The 15308-nt window shown below is 48.2% G+C and overlaps 1 protein-coding gene across 1 annotated transcript; it reads right to left on the reverse strand.

The window, feature by feature from the left end:
• Positions 1–925: 925 nt before the first annotated feature.
• On the reverse strand, positions 926–14405 carry KLF15 (Kruppel like factor 15). The gene is made up of 3 exons (XM_039559137.1): positions 14266–14405; positions 8944–10051; positions 926–2950 (listed from the first exon to the last, which is right to left on the reverse strand). The coding sequence occupies exons 2-3, from the start codon at positions 9984–9986 to the stop codon at positions 2782–2784; spliced, it is 1212 nt and encodes a 403-aa protein (XP_039415071.1). The 5' UTR covers positions 9987–10051; positions 14266–14405; the 3' UTR covers positions 926–2781.
• Positions 14406–15308: the final 903 nt, after the last annotated feature.

Consider the following 15308-nt stretch of genomic DNA (forward strand, 5'->3'; position numbering starts at 1 on the left):
GATTCTTGCTGGGAGAAGATCTGGACCCACTGCACCATTGCTCCCATGGAGACTCAGAAGTGACTTTAACACCAGTCATGTTGCTGGTTTCTTCTTCCAGTGGAGGACAAAGAACCAAAAGCACAGTGCAAGAGATGTCCCGGCTTTCAGATCACAAGAGCATGGTGTTCATGCCCCTATTGTTACAAATGGAAGCAATGGATGTTGCAGAACAGGGTGTCTTCTCCTCAGGCCTGAGGCCATGCTTCCTACCACAGCTCCTTCACATCATTCTTTCAGGCGTGGGATTTACAGAAGAGCCAACTGAGGTGCCCTGGCACCAAGACCTCCGTCGTGCTGGGCCTTTCTGTATCAATTTAATCCTGTGACTACTGGTCTTACTGTTTGCTCCTTCCAACCAAGGGTCACACAAATGCAGATTAAGGCCCACAGTACCACTGTGATGCGTTATTATCCCCATTTTACAAGAAAGGGAACTGCAGAACACGGCAATTGAGTCCTTTGTCTTGGATCACACGGTGAGTCACTGCCACAGTCTGAAGCAGACTTTGAAGCCCTTCCTCCTCCACACTAATCGCTAAAGCTGGAATTCCCTCAAAACCTGCTTGCTCTGCTTTATTAACCACAGTTTTACTGCATCTGCAGACCTGTCCCACAGCAGTCAGGAGCCACGGAAGGCGTTTGTGTCCCAGTGTGGCTGCCAAGCGAGGCGTGAGGGCTCCAGCGAAGAGAGAGCTGAGACATCTCGCGCCTTCCGAGAACTTTCTGAGATGAGAAAAACTGAAGATAACTTCAGAACTGTTCCATCCTCTCCCTGTTACACAGCACCTGAAAATTTACATCCAGGTGAATCGAAATTTCAAGTGCGATTGTCCTGATTACAGAGCTGGCTATAAAGGAAATTAATGAATAATAATTTCAAGGAGGGATTTAAAATTTCCATTTTCATTTTATTGTCAAAGTAAATATATTTTTATGAAGAACAAAAGAAAATATACAGAATTGTAACTTATGTACACTGGCTTTATAGGTATTTTTGTTTCCAATTTACACAAATTTGATATGTTATTAAAAGATATTTTATATAGATATGCATCTATGTACAGTTTTATTTACATACATTCATAGGATGTGATATAAACCAGTCAATAGATGATAGTTCATTTATATTAATTTCTAGAGGACAAAAGGAATGCATTCACTTTAGCTAGACCTGCTGTTCTGGCACAGCACGGGTTCCTGCTCTGCCTAGCGCTAGGATCACACTTTCCTACTTCCCATTTTGCCGACAGAAAAGACAAACAGATGCCATCTGCGAATGGAAAGGAAATGCAACATCCATTATAAAATCATTCCTAATTACTGAATTCTATTTTCTTCTAAAGCTTCTTACAATTGCCAGAGTTCAAAAGGAAAAACGAAACAAGAAGAAACACAAATAAAATCACTTGCCTGCTACCATCTGATCATTTGCTTAAATTCCCTTCTTAGCCAGCTATCACACAAATTTGTTTCTTTTGGCTACTGTTCTCACCCATTCGCCCACCCCAGCTGCATGGAGCTCTGACATGGCTGTCGGGAGGGAGGGGATTAGCACCGAGGGTCACCCCTAGACCCCGATCTCCCAGCGCTGTCCCACCAGGCCACAGTGCCTCCCACCCTCCCTGGGCACAGGCACAGCCTACAGACCCTGCCAGCCAGCAGGCAAAGAGAGACTTAGCTCCAGCCAGCCAGGCCTTCACTCACAGTGGATGTGGCGATGCCCAGGGCTCACCAGGCACCCCCGCGGCTGGGGCTCTCCTTTCTCCCTCCAGATCACACGAGGGGGCAGGAGCAGAGACAGGAACAAAGCTCAGAGGCTCTCACAAACATCTTCATGCTGCTTTGTGTGCAGACAACAGCTCTTCTGCTAAAGACAGTGGATGCTGCAAACCAGCCTCAAAGGAAAGCAGCGTCCTTTGACACCTGGGCATCCTTTCACCCCTTGGCAGCACAGGACAAAAGCACGCACACAGTTCCAAAGGCTCCACTCCAAGCCATTCCATCCAGCCTGAGCCTCTGGGTTTGCTTGGGACGTGCCTTTGCTTAAATATATATATATGTATGTATGTATGAATATATATACATAAATATTTATATATAGCCCTAGCCAAGGGAAAGGTAAATGTGAGCCGGGAAAATCAGAGATGCATGGAGGCACATTCCAGTGCTCTCCAAGCCTTGTCTGCCCCATCCCCGACTCCCACTGTTCCTCCTCCTATGGCCAGCCCCTACAAATCCTTGGCTCAGACGACCCAAAAACAAAGGAATTGTTCTCATTTCAAAAGGAATTTGCTGTTTCCAAACTGGACAAATAGAGCAGCTTAATAAAAACTCACAATGAATGGCCTGTACATGAGCAAAGCCCTCAGGAATGCCAGGGCTATAATTAACTAGCAGCAAGCAACTTTTACATTTTCCTGTGCAGCAGAAAACAGCTAAAAATAAAACACTGTAATTTCCAAAAGAAGCAACAGCAAAGGAGAGACAGATAGAAGGAAATGAAAATAATATCCTTAAAAGAAAAAAAAAAAAGGAAGAGGCGCCCCGCTCTCCTGACCCAAAAAGAACTTCATTCTCAAATCATCTTTGAAGGACATGGGGTACTCAAACATGGTGATATCAAGTAACAGCATTGACTGTTCTGTGGAGACAAATAAATTATCACTAGAAATATAGTGAGCAAAGTGCTGTCATTGGCTGTTGTAGGATGGCTGGGCGGGAAGGGGAGAGTGGGACCCATCAGTTCACGGAGCGGACGGAGCGGTTGCTTCGTGGGAACCGGTGCACCTTGACATGTTTGGACAAGTGGTCACTTCGAGCAAACTTCTTCTCGCAGACAGGACACTGGTAGGGTTTCACCCCCGAGTGGGAGCGCCTGTGCCGGGACAGCTCGTCTGACCTGGAGAACCTGCAAGAGAGGAGAAGCCTTTTCAGATAAATGGGATTTTATAACACTGAGTCTCTCACAGCAGGTTAAAAGAAGTCCCCTCAGGCCACTGGGAGACTCCAGGAACTGAAAGGAACACGCAGCAGGGCTGGGCTGGTCCCAGCCTGCTGCCAGCAGCATTGGTGGAAACACTCAATTACCAGCCTCATCCCGTGTCAGCCCTGGACTCACGGCAATGCACGGAGGCAACGTTTGTACAGCCTCGCCCTAGACCCCACAACATGGGTGCAGCTTGACAAAAACAGCGCTGCTCTGATCCCTCTGCTGGTCCCCTCCAAAGCCACTCCCACCATCTCTCTCCTGCAAATCCAAGCACGGACAATCCAATCCTCGAGCAGAGACAGCAACCACCGTCCTGCAGGTGAGGTCTGTTTCAAGCTCCCACAGACATGAGCACAACAGACACGCCCTAACTGCACCCAGTTTGAGTGGGACTCCAACTAGGTAGCCACAGCTACCTAGAAACACTATGACTTATTAGATCCAGATGAAAAATTTACTTCTGTGTGTGCTCCTGCAGGCTGCATGAAGAGTCGTTAATAGTACCAGAGATGCTCAGCATCTCAACAGCTGAAATTCAGGTGGGCCCCAACGGCCATTAGCATACTTATTTGCATAGGTAGCATGGGTAAATTGAAATCAAGAATGAGCCTTAATTACCAAAACTGCACTCCATAGTCTTTTGAATTTTAGATATTTTCCACCTTCCATCTACACAGAAAAATCCCCAAATAGCCACCATGAATCCCAGAGGCATTATTGAACTCAAATGAGCTAATCCTTTGGTCTTAAGAGCAGGGCTGGCTCTATTACCACTTCGGACATGACTGGGAGACAGAGGGTTAATTAACAATGTCACACTAAAACAGCCCTGTCCAAATGGGTACAAAAAATTTGCTGCCTGACAAAGGGCAATTAAGTGTTTTGTTGCCAGAGCAGTAACAAAGAGCAGCACAGAAAGAGAGCTTGCAAGAAATGGTATCAGCTGTTTATTTACAATAAATAAATGAAGTCATGGGCACTAGCTGAACAAATCGGGGAAAGAACATGTAGAAAAATGTGCCCTTCTGGAGCAAAATATCACATCACCAACAGAGCGAATACGCTATTTTTATGAAAGGGAGAAAACAGGACTGCTGGGCTCCTATGAATAAGTCCCTCATGCAAGAAAAGTAAGTTTCCACATAAAGGTTTTAATTAGCTCTGATCTCCTGCCAACAGTTGAGGACCAGGGCATAGGCACTGGGAAAGCTGGTAATGGTTTCCTCAGTTGCTGCAGCTCTTCAGTCTGGTCATGCTCCCCAGAGAGCACTCAGCCAGTGGAAAGCAGATGCAGTCACTCACCGTGGGTAAGATACAGTGTGGACACATCTCTCCCAGGGGCATTTCTAGGGGAGATTCTTTCACCTATTCACTTGCTTTTCTTCCTTTCCCTGCCCTGGTATCCTCATGGTGAAAGAGTCAAATTCTCCATGAAGAACAGGCAGTTGTTATGGAGCTGTCAACCTGGTCCTTGTCTGGGATGAGTCTTCCTCATAAAGGCTATGACACAGGTTTCTCTTCATGCCTTCTACTTGCATGTTTGCTTCCTCTAACACCCCTGCTCCTTTCAGCCATAGCTTCCCAAAAACACAGTGTGGACCTGGGAGCAGCAGGGTCAGGGATTTCTCCCAAGTCCTTAACACTGAGCTGGTCCCAGTGCCAGATCCCTGCAGGGAAGCTCTTGTAGGGCTATGGATGAGTGGGCCTGGAGAGTGCAGGATGTTGCCTGTGCAGACTGGCTCAACAGGACTGAGCACTGGACAAGGAACAGACCTGTGCCACATCCAGGGAAAAGAGGGAGCAGAGAGGGAAAAGCACTTTTGCAAAGAGCTATCCTCTTATATACAGACTTCAAAGGAGTAAAAACAGATGTGGCTGGGTTGCCTTGTCCTATGTCCTTGGCCACTGAGGTCACCATCTGCAACAGAAGCGCAGTAGCACTTGGCTAATGCTGCACAAGAGCTTCACAAGTGCATTTCGAGGGGAATTGCACGGATGGTGGGGGAGAAAGAGGCGCACGTCAGGAATGAGCTTGGATGAGTTCATCCGATAAAAATACACTCTGCCTCATAACGATGTCCTTAGCTGAAGAGGCAGGAATGTTGCAATACTGTTCCCCAGCAGTGACGGAAAGATCAGCTTACAGAGCCCACAGAAATAAACCTCAAGCTGTCTGTGTGTTTACAAAAAAACAACACAAAGGTTAGGACAAGGAAGCTGGGAGGATCTGGCAGCCTGACTCTGCAGTGAAATATCTGCAGCACATTCTGGCACTGAGATCAACCCAAAAAAAGTGAAAATAAACCCCTGTGTAATGTAAAATTTAAAAAAAAAAAAAAAAAAGGGAAGCCCGAGGGGATACCTCACTATTCTGCCACTGCCATTTCCAGAAGGACTCCTCCTTCAAAAGAAAAGTGAAGGGATCTGGGCAATCCCACAGCAACTTCATCCTTCTATCTGGCAGGACCCCAAGGGACTGTAATGATATCTCCCTTGAAGAAAAATCCTAGAGCTCCCTGATGTGTAGGACGTGTCCTGTGTCTCCCAGCCATATGGGGACATTCCTATGTGGCTCATGGGACGAGAAAGGTCAATAGCTTCAGCCTGGTACTCCTGGTCCCTGCCATGCCCACCAGCCATTGAGGCCAACTCAGGCTGTACCTCTCCTCCAGATTGGAGGGAAGGCTCCAGGCTGATTCCTGCTGCCCATCCCCAGAGCTTTGCTACAATAAACCAGCACAGCTCCTGTGCACCTGCCATCCCTTGCACAGCATCAGCAAGAAAAACCAATGCGAGATGCCTGCCCTGCCCCATGCGTGGTACTGCTCACAGTCACTCGGGCCCAAGCACACTCCTGGCCACACATGTTAGAAGCCTTTAAACCCTCCCTGCCAAACCAGGCAGAGCTTATGTCCCATGCTGTCACCTGTGGAGCCTCCAGCCAGAAGATGCAGTGGGGCATTTAAAGCCAATTGCCTCACCCCACAGCCTTGCAGCAACTGCAGCTTTGCACGATACTGTGCCAGGGAGGGGAAGCAGGAGCTTCTCCTGCTCTGTGCCATCACACAGCTCCTGGGCCCAGCCCACGCTGCAGCTCAGCTCTTTGGCCTGAGCAGTGCTAACCAGAGGCTGTGGTGCCAAAGGTAGATGGTGACACAACACGGATCAGTGCCCTGACCCGTCCAGGGAACACAACAGGTCACTGGCCACTGCCAGATGAGCACCACTCTGCAGCCTGCCGAAACAGCCCTTGCTCTGTGCCTTGGAAGGGCACAAGTGAGCAGTGTTTAGCCTCCATCAGGGAGGTGCTAAGGCTCTCCAGCCCTCCTAGGGGTTAGCAAAAGGGTTTGCTGGGTGCACACTCCAACCCTGGTGAATTTAAAACATCATAGCATGGCTGCACAGAGAGCTGAGGAACCTTTAACCGTCCCACTGAGCTCAGGCACTTTGTGCTAGGCAACACTTTGTTTTGGTTTTGAAATTACTATCTCCAGTGAGATCAGATCTTAAGTGTCTTCAGTGAAAAAATAAATACACAAGCACAAGAACACAGGGGAAAGAGGGAGAAAGCAGAGCCCGGCAGTGTTTTACTGCTTAAATTCATCTGAGATTATATAGACCTCAGAGCAAACAGAGTGGCCAGATGCATTGGACTTAGGTCATGTGAGGCTTAAGTCACAGCTCTCACTGAACTTCTGGAAAAGGTAAACATGGTTTATTGATGAAAGGAGACTGAGTAATTCAATGCTCAGTTGGGTCTGGCCTTCGATGTGGGAGCAGCGTGCAGGGGATGGGCAGCAATCTCAGGCTGGTGCTAAGGATTGCTGCGAGCACAGGAGGCAGCTCCCCAAACACAGACTGTCCTGCTGGCTATAAAATTCTCCTCTCATAGCAGAGCCCTTCCAAAGTCTGGGGGTTTTGGGGATTGGGATTGCAGCCCAGGCTGTGAAATTCAACAAGACAAACAGCAATAGAGTTTGAAAAGTACTTGCAGCAGCTGTTTGTGGACAAGACATATGTTCTTCATTATGAAGGTGATTAATTTCTCATTACTGTTGGGCTCATCTTTAAAAAGTTGTGGTTGTTGAAAGTTCAGGGTGCTCCAGGTTGCAGGACCTGCACTTCTCTTGGCCCACGAGCATCCTGCTTTTGATGCACACCATTCGCCGTAACACTTCAAGAAGAGAGGCACCTGTTGTAAATTTAATCATCCTTTATCACTTAATATTTTTCCTAAATGTTCCCCTTAGTTTTGTATCTTGGGGAACACCAGCTTTGTGATAAGACAGGGCTGGAGAAGGTCACCCACAGGCAACACTTCAGGCTCCTGATCTTGAGCCACGAAAGTCACTGGGAGCATTGGTACAAATCTCAGTGTGGATTAGACAAACCCTCACGTGCCACGTGCATGTGTCACAAAAAGGAGAGCTGTGCTCACATCCCAGCGCAAGGAAAGCCAACATGACACCCACAGGCACATCTGCTGCCTGTGCACACATACTCTGGCAAACAAATAAAAAGCAGCGAGCGCCTCTACTGCAGGTCGGGAGCAACCAGCCCACGGTTTCTGGGACTAATCAGCTGAATTTGGTGAGAGGGCACCCTGAGCAGCAAGAAACTGAGCTCATGAAAGGTGCTGCACGGACAAAAGGAAACAAATCACCACCTGTTTGTAGAGCCCCATAAACTAACCTGCTCAGCCCTTCTGAGAGGCAAACTTCAGACTGGTCCAGCTGGGGAACAGAGGGTTCAGCTCCATTGTGACCTTTTCCCTCAAACCAACCCAGCCATCTCTAACTGCTGCATGTCTCACATACTTGCATTTTTACACAACACTCTCCTGTTACTTTTTACCTTGTCTGTTGCCCATGATCAAAACCCATTTTCTCATTAGGCATTGCTCACTGAAGCTCTGCAGCATATTATTTGAAAGAAATTCAGTTTAATTTAACACAAGGTAGTTAAGATTATGTTTTCTGCCATCATCATTTGTGGTGCTGTATATTAGCACTTGCTAGCAGCCAAACCAGTAATACAGCTAACTGGAAAGAGGGAGGAAGGCACCTGTCAAAGTTTCCTTAAAATAAAAGTTGTTGTTTTTTAAAAGACTAAATTTTTCAAGTTGTATTAAAAATAAAATAAAATAAAATAAAATAAAATAAAATAAAATAAAATAAAATCCCTCTGCAAAACATTTTTTCAATAAAACCTGCAATCTTTCATTCAAGCAATGTTTAACTCCACCTCAGCCTTCTGGTTATGTTGTTACATCTGACAGCTTTTTTGCAACTTTGAGTGGCACCCACGCATTTTTCTGAATCAAGACAGAGAATAAAATCCAGAGTATGCCAGAGTGTCACTGCTAGCATTTTCAGGAGTGGGATGGAGTGCATTTTCTATGAAAGCGCACAGAATACTGCTTTTAACCACACTTGCTTATCACAGCCATTCACTGACCACGTTTAGTCCCACACAGCTGGAGCCACACAGGGCTGTGCACAGCAGTTCTGCCCTAAACCATCCAGTTCACTCACAGCCTCAGCTGGTGCCAGCCACGGCTCTGCTGGGGCTGGTGTGCTGCAACCACACCAATGCAAACACCAGGTCTTACCTGTGGCAACAAGCTTAATCTGACCCTCTAGAATGAAATACAAATTATGATGGACTACTTTTATTTTTTTTAAGACACTAAAACTGCTGGTGCCAGCAGGTGATGCTGTGCTATTTAATTTATCAAAACCCATGGGTTACCTAACAGGAAGAAAAAAGGTCTTCATTGTCAAACCAACCAAACAAGTTCTGGCAACAGAAAGAGTTTATATATCAGAGTGCAAACATACTTGCTCAGCAAGTTAGGTCAAGTGAGCAAAAAGGGGAAAGGGGATTGGACAGAGCTGCACCCCAATACTGACCTCCATCCACAACCCGGCCACGTGCACGCAAAGGGCTTTTCTCCTGTGTGCCTCCTCAGGTGGGCTTTCAAATGGCTGCTTTTCGTGTACATCTTGGTGCAACCAGGAAAAGAACATTTGTGCATTTTAATGAGTTCGGCTGCAGGGTTCTTTTGAAATTTCTGACCCATGATGATTCCCGTCTGCCCCTGGATCATGCCTCCTGGCCCAATTGGCTTGGCGGCAATGGGGACGGGAGCAATGCGGACAAATTTAGAGGACAAGTTCAAATTGGACGACTGAACTATCTGAGGCACAAGGGCAAACGTCTGTCCTTGGATGTTGACTAGGAGCTGTGCAATTTTAATGTTCTCCTGTGCTGGTCCTTGGGAACTGGGGCTTGTGTTGGACTCCTGTTTGATCTGTACAGGCTGAATTTGGAGCATAACCGGTATCCCATTCTCTAAGGTCATTCCTCCATTTGAAGCTTGGCCACCTTCCATTGAGCTGTTCAACTGCTCATTTTTACTCTCTTTTAAACTAGCACTGGGTAACATATGGTCTTTTTGCTGCAGCGAAGCAACAGAAACTTGGCTGCAAGCTCTCAAGTCCTTGGTCTCACTTTTAGGTCTTTCTTTGAGCTCCAAGTCCATGTTCTCCTCCAAAAATTCCTCAATTTCCTCAAGCGTTGGCTGAAATGGTCCTGAGTCTTCCATATCCACGGCAAATTCAGGCAACCTAAAGTACTCCTCTTTCACTATTGGCTGAAGTCTCCTTTTGTCCCACCATGATGCAGTGGTGTTCCCCAAAGATGCCTGGGACAATAAATAGTCTAAGATACTGTCCTGACTTTCCGCACTGGATGTGCTTCCATAGCTGGAGCTGAGCACCTGGGAGTCAGGGCTGGAACAAGAACAAAAGCTGGACGAGTCACTGTCATCTTCTGACAGGGGAGAGGGCAGCATTTGGTAGGACCTCACACCTGCTGTCATGTCCCCAAAGTATCCAAGAGAAGATCTTGTGGATGAAAAGGATTCATCAGTAGGCAGCAAGTGATCCACCATTCCTGGACGATCTCTTAAGGATATCCCAACAGCATATAACAGGCAGCTAAAGTTCAGGTGAGAGCCTGAGTGCAGGAAAACAAAAGAGTCAGAAGTTGGTTTAATCATTTATCTCCATGAACTGAAGCTCGTAAAGCCCTCTAGCCCACAGGAAAGCCCAGAGCATCCAGCCTCCCTGCTACAAGCTTTGATATGTCTGCACCACCCCCCCAAGGACTGTCAGGGCTGAAGTGTTTTGCAGGATTGCACCACATATTTGCAAAAGAATTCTGTCAGAAATCATTTCCCAACTGTGTGTGCTCCAGATTTACAGCTCCCTTACAGAATATTACCGACAAGAGAAAATAAATAATGAGCTTTCACCCAGCAGTGAAATCCAGAGCGAAAGAAAGGAATGGGAAGAAAAAAACAGTGTTGAAATTTTTACCACCAAAAAAGAAACAAATAAAAAAAGTTTATTGCTGGTGGCCATAAAACGCAAATCCTTTCCCTATCTTGTAGCTTTCCACCAACCTTATTTTTAACTTCCTCAGTTCTACAAATATAGGCTGTTCAGCATAATGCAAGGATCAATCTGGCAGGAGCCAAAAATATTTACTGTGCTTCAGCATTTACTAGGCGGATTTTCCCCTCCAGATGTAATGAATCAGTGTGCCAACGTCATCATCACCTGCACTGTCCTTAATAAGGCTGGCACTGCACTGAGCTAATTACCACGTCCTGCCAGCCAGCTGGTGGCTGCTTTCACCCCACGCTCCTGTCTCTCCGGGGCAGAGGTTGAGGTGAGCTGAGCCCCGTGCCAGCTGCTGCCCCGGCGGGGCTGCACGGACCCCCGGCACCCCGACCTGCCTGCGCTCCCAGTGCCCCCTGCCCGCGCTGGGGCGGCGAGCGGGCAGCATCGCACAAATCCCGGCTCACGTGAGCCCTAATCCCACTACAACCCCACAACAGCAAGCCCCACCTTTCCCAGTGCAGCCCACCGCAGTGCTTGCTGACAGCCGCGATTGTCCTGCGCTTTCCCAGCTAAGACGAGCAAACTTCATAGAAAGGCGCCTGGGGAGGGGGAGGCAGGAGGGACATCTGCGTATTTTTTTATTCCCCACCTCCCCGAGGGGAAAAAAAATTGCTTACGGATGGAGATTATGCCCCTTAGAGAGCAAACGCAGAGACCTCTGGATGGAGCGAACACTGGCCCTCAGTCATTCGCTCAAGGTGACTGATTGAAAACAGAGCTGTACATGTGCATAATAAAACAACTCTTTCTGTGGAAGGTATGTGGACTGCAGAGATAGAAGTCATTCGATCAGCCTATGAGGCTGTGTGTGTGTGTGAATTAGGAGGCATGTGACCCAGCGTGAAGGAAATGCCAGTCAATCTTGTTACACGCTGTCATTTTCCACAGGCTCTGCCGCTGCGCTTTGGACGCTTTGCCATGAATAGTCAATAGCTCCCAGTTTTGTGCAGGCGAGAGGATGGTTGTTACTGCTGTTGCAGAGCATCTCTGCTGCCTCATCTCCAAAATTTGCCCTGTCTTTCCTTTACTGGAGAAAAATCAAAAGGTGTCTGTGTGCTCAGTGCTGCAGTGAACACAGAGTGAGATATTTTACACAACACCCTTAAAGAGCTCTGTCCCACTGGCAGCATCTATTAATATTTCACAGGAAGAGTGGGGATAAAGCTGTATTTCTTAAGGGTCTTATTCTTAAAGATATGGCTTCCTCCTTCATATGCACGTGGAGGAAACAGGGATGGGTTGAAAGACTTAAAAGTAAGATTGCACATTTTCCTGGTATGTGTGTCCTGTCAGTCAGCTATGCCTCTGAACCAATAATGAAATACCCACATGTGCTGAACACGAGGAAGTTCAAACAGAGGTTAGTGGCTCTGTTTTGCGACCTTAGCCTATAATCATGTCTTATAGTAAAAGCGAAGAGTCAGAAGAGCTGAACTATTTCTAACACACTTTTTTTTTTTAAATCTCTGTGTTGATGGTAAGTTCCCCCAGCAGAAGTCCCAGAGCTGAGCTATTCCAGTTTTGAAACAGAAAGCAACATCTGCTTCTGACAAATTAGTATTGGCATCTGGTAAGTATTCACCCAAGCTGATTTTTTCTATCTTGCACCAAAAATTGGTGACTGCCTTGAGAAACACAGGGCAGAAAGGAAGACTTGCCCTCAGATGGTTTCTGATCCTTCCTCCAATGTCCGTATTATTCCAGCTTAAACTTCTGAAGAATGGGGCTGTGAGGGAAATCTGGCCTGCAACGTGTTTTTTCTAAGAAAAGCTGGCGTGCTCTGCATGCACCAAAAGCAGTTGGTGAACTTCCTTAAAAAAAAATAAAATTTAAATGTTCAAGTTTTCTTTAAATGCCTGCAAGAACTAGGAAGACACATATCAAAATATCCATATATTTCCCCGGGAATAGAACTAAACTTAACTTGAATAAGAGCTTAAAAGAGGAGAAAAAACCCAACAGTGAACCCCTAGCAACTGCTGTGGGCCAGTTACCTCAGCAGAAAACAGCCAGCACGCTTGTTTCCCATCTCTTTTGACAAGGAACAATGTCACTCGATGTAACCAGAGGCTTTTTAAGAGGGGACTGTTAGAGGCAAATAGATCCAGGCACGTTATGGGCCAGTTCTGCTTTCTGTGCACTCTCAAAGCTTGCAGAACAGCCAAGAAGATTTTGGAGAATGCCTGGAATGCAGGATCGGGCCCTGGCTATATTTTTCTCCTAAAGGCTGGGCTAACAACCAAAAGGCTTTCATCCTTACTTCACCTGAAGACACAGCCAAAACCAGAAGATTAGAAAACAAAACCAAAAAAAGCCAGGGCGGTGAAGGCTATGAAAACTAATGATGTTGTTTCCATAACGCACTTTCATCTCTAGGAACCTTCAAAACATGTTAGAAATGTAAGCACCTATACAGAGACCACAATGCCTGAGCCGCTGGAAACAGCACTTCTGGAGTGAAATACAGCAGCTGTTCAGCAGCACGACCGTCTCCAACTTTTTTTATGACTTCCCTGGGTTGTTATGATGTCCTTTCTGCCAAAAACATGTTGTTCTGTTTAAAATCTGTCCATCTAATCGCCAGCTAAAAAAAAAAAATAACGACAAAAAGCAAAGCAGAGAAGACGTATTTTGATGCAGAGCAACATTAAAATGTAAAGTCCTGGGAAACTGCTGAAACAGGGGGATGTATTTCTCAGCCTGTCATTTCTGGACAGTAAGCCCAGCACAACTGATCACACAGCATATACGAGACGCTGACGGTCATTTCCTACGTTTACTGCCACAGCTTTTTCCAGTTTAAGACTAATCTCTTCAGGGTTTTCTCTTGTTCCCTAGAAGGTTTTAAATCTGTTCAGGCTGACTTCTGCTCCACAGATAGAGCCTTAAACCAGGCAATGAAGCAGGCCCAGAGTTTCTAAGAAATTAAAAGAGAAATGCAGAGGAGGGGGGGGAATAATAAAAATAAAAAGAATAAAAAGCCGTGAGCCAGGAGTAAACCCACTTGCTCTCATCTCTTCCGCAAGGTGGCTGTGCTGCTCCCCGGACACAGCGGGGTGTTCAGGTTTGTTTTTTCCAAACCCACTGCTCCTGGGAAACTGCAGAAACACTCCCAAAGCTTTCTTTCCTGAAAACTATCCCGCTCCAGCCCCAAACTTTGGCTTCCACAAGAGGAAGCACTTCACCTGCAGCTGGCACATGCAGTGGCCCCGCCGGAGCGCACCCCGCTGCCTCTGCACCCCGGCAGTGAAGGGTGCCCCGAAATTACGCGTGGCACCAGCCGCTTGGGCAGGGAAAAGGGTGCCGGGGGACACACACACGGAATTCCCACTCCAGCACGAGCACAGCCAGGCTTCCATAGCTGCAAAACATGTTTGTTTGGGGGTTTTGTTAATCGTGGTTTTTTTGTTTGTTCTGGTTGTTGGGGGGGGGGGGGGTAATTTTTTTTTTGGCTTTTCCTTCCATCCCTTTTCAGGAGGCTTTGGGGGCCCGAATTCCCTCTCTCCCCCCCGTCCCCAGTGTGGTCGCAACGATCGGGAACAATCCCCCCATCGCCGCCTGTCACTCCATGGCACAGCACCGCTCCAGCCCGAAAACAGCCCCCAGCGCTGGCCGCTGCCCCGCCGGGGATGGAATTCCATCTCCCACCCCCGCCGTGCGCGGCTGCAGGGGCACAGCCCCCGGCCCCGCGCGGTGCTGCGGCAGCCGGGGCGCGGAGGCACCGCCGGCGGGACGCGGCCCCGCGCATCCCCTGCTCGCCCTTACCTGAACTCCTCTGCGAGCCGGGAGGCAGCAAAGGCTACGAACGACCAGAAGAACGCAACAACAACAGCGAAAACGCGAGGGGGGGGGGGGGGAAAAGCCCCAAACAACACAACCAAGCCACAAAAAAAAAAAAAAAAAAGGAAAAAAAAAGAAAGAAAAAAGAAAAAAAAAGAAAAAAAAAAGAAAAATAACTCTAGAAATAATAATAAAAAAATAAAGAATAATTTAAAAAGCCACACACGCACAATAAAAAGGCAGGATTAAAACCAAGCAAAGCCAAAGCAGCAGCCCGCAAAGGCAGGAGCGGCCGGGAGCGCGGAGCGGCGGGAGGCGGGCGCAGCTCCCCCGGGAGGCGGGTGCGCGGCTGCGGAGCGCGGCCCCGCTCCTGTAGTACTATATCCCCCTCACATGACGGGCGCTCGGCCGCGGCGGGGGAGGCCGGGGAGAGGCTCGGACCGCGTCCGCCGCCCCCATTGGCCCCGCCGCGGCGGGGCCGGCCCGGCACCGGCCTCAATGGAGCCGCGCTCGGCCCCCGGGGCGGTGCCGCGCGGGCCCGGCCGCGGGCAGGCTGCGAACCCCCGCGATGCGCCGGTCCCGGGAGCGTTCGGCGGGGCCTGTCGCCGCAGGACAAGGGGGAATGAATGGTTTTAAACTGAAAGAAGGTCGGTTTGGATTCGGTGTAAGGAAGAATGTTTTACAATGAGGGTGATGAAACACCGGAACAGGTTGCCCGGAGAGCTGGTTGATGCCCCATCCCTGGAAGTGTTCCAGGTCTGGTTGGACACGGCTCTGAGCAATTTGATCGGGTTGAAAAAGTCACTGCTCCCTGCAAGGAGTTGGACTAGATGGCCTGTTAATGTCCCTTCCAACCCAAACCATTCTGTGGTTCTGTACGTGTGCAAGGCTCTGGACATCTCCTGGGCATAAGCAGGTCCCTGGGGAGGTGCGAGGAGTCCCATGCCCTCCCTCCTGCTCCACACCTGCACACCTGCCCCTTTGCTGCCTGCCAAAGCTTGATGGTGGGACTTCCAGCATGCTAGAAA

Source organism: Corvus cornix, chromosome 12 (assembly GCF_000738735.6).
Source record: "Corvus cornix cornix isolate S_Up_H32 chromosome 12, ASM73873v5, whole genome shotgun sequence".
In the NCBI taxonomy this organism is placed as follows: domain Eukaryota; kingdom Metazoa; phylum Chordata; class Aves; order Passeriformes; family Corvidae; genus Corvus; species Corvus cornix.

Coding starts and splice junctions, on each gene's coding strand:
- KLF15 (XM_039559137.1), bottom strand. CDS start 9,986: ATGGTGGATCACTTGCTGCCTACTGATGAATCCTTTTCATCCACAAGA. Junction 2,951..8,943: donor TGGCCGGGTTGTGGATGGAG/GTCAGTATTGGG, acceptor CCTCTCTTGCAG/GTTCTCCAGGTCAGACGAGC.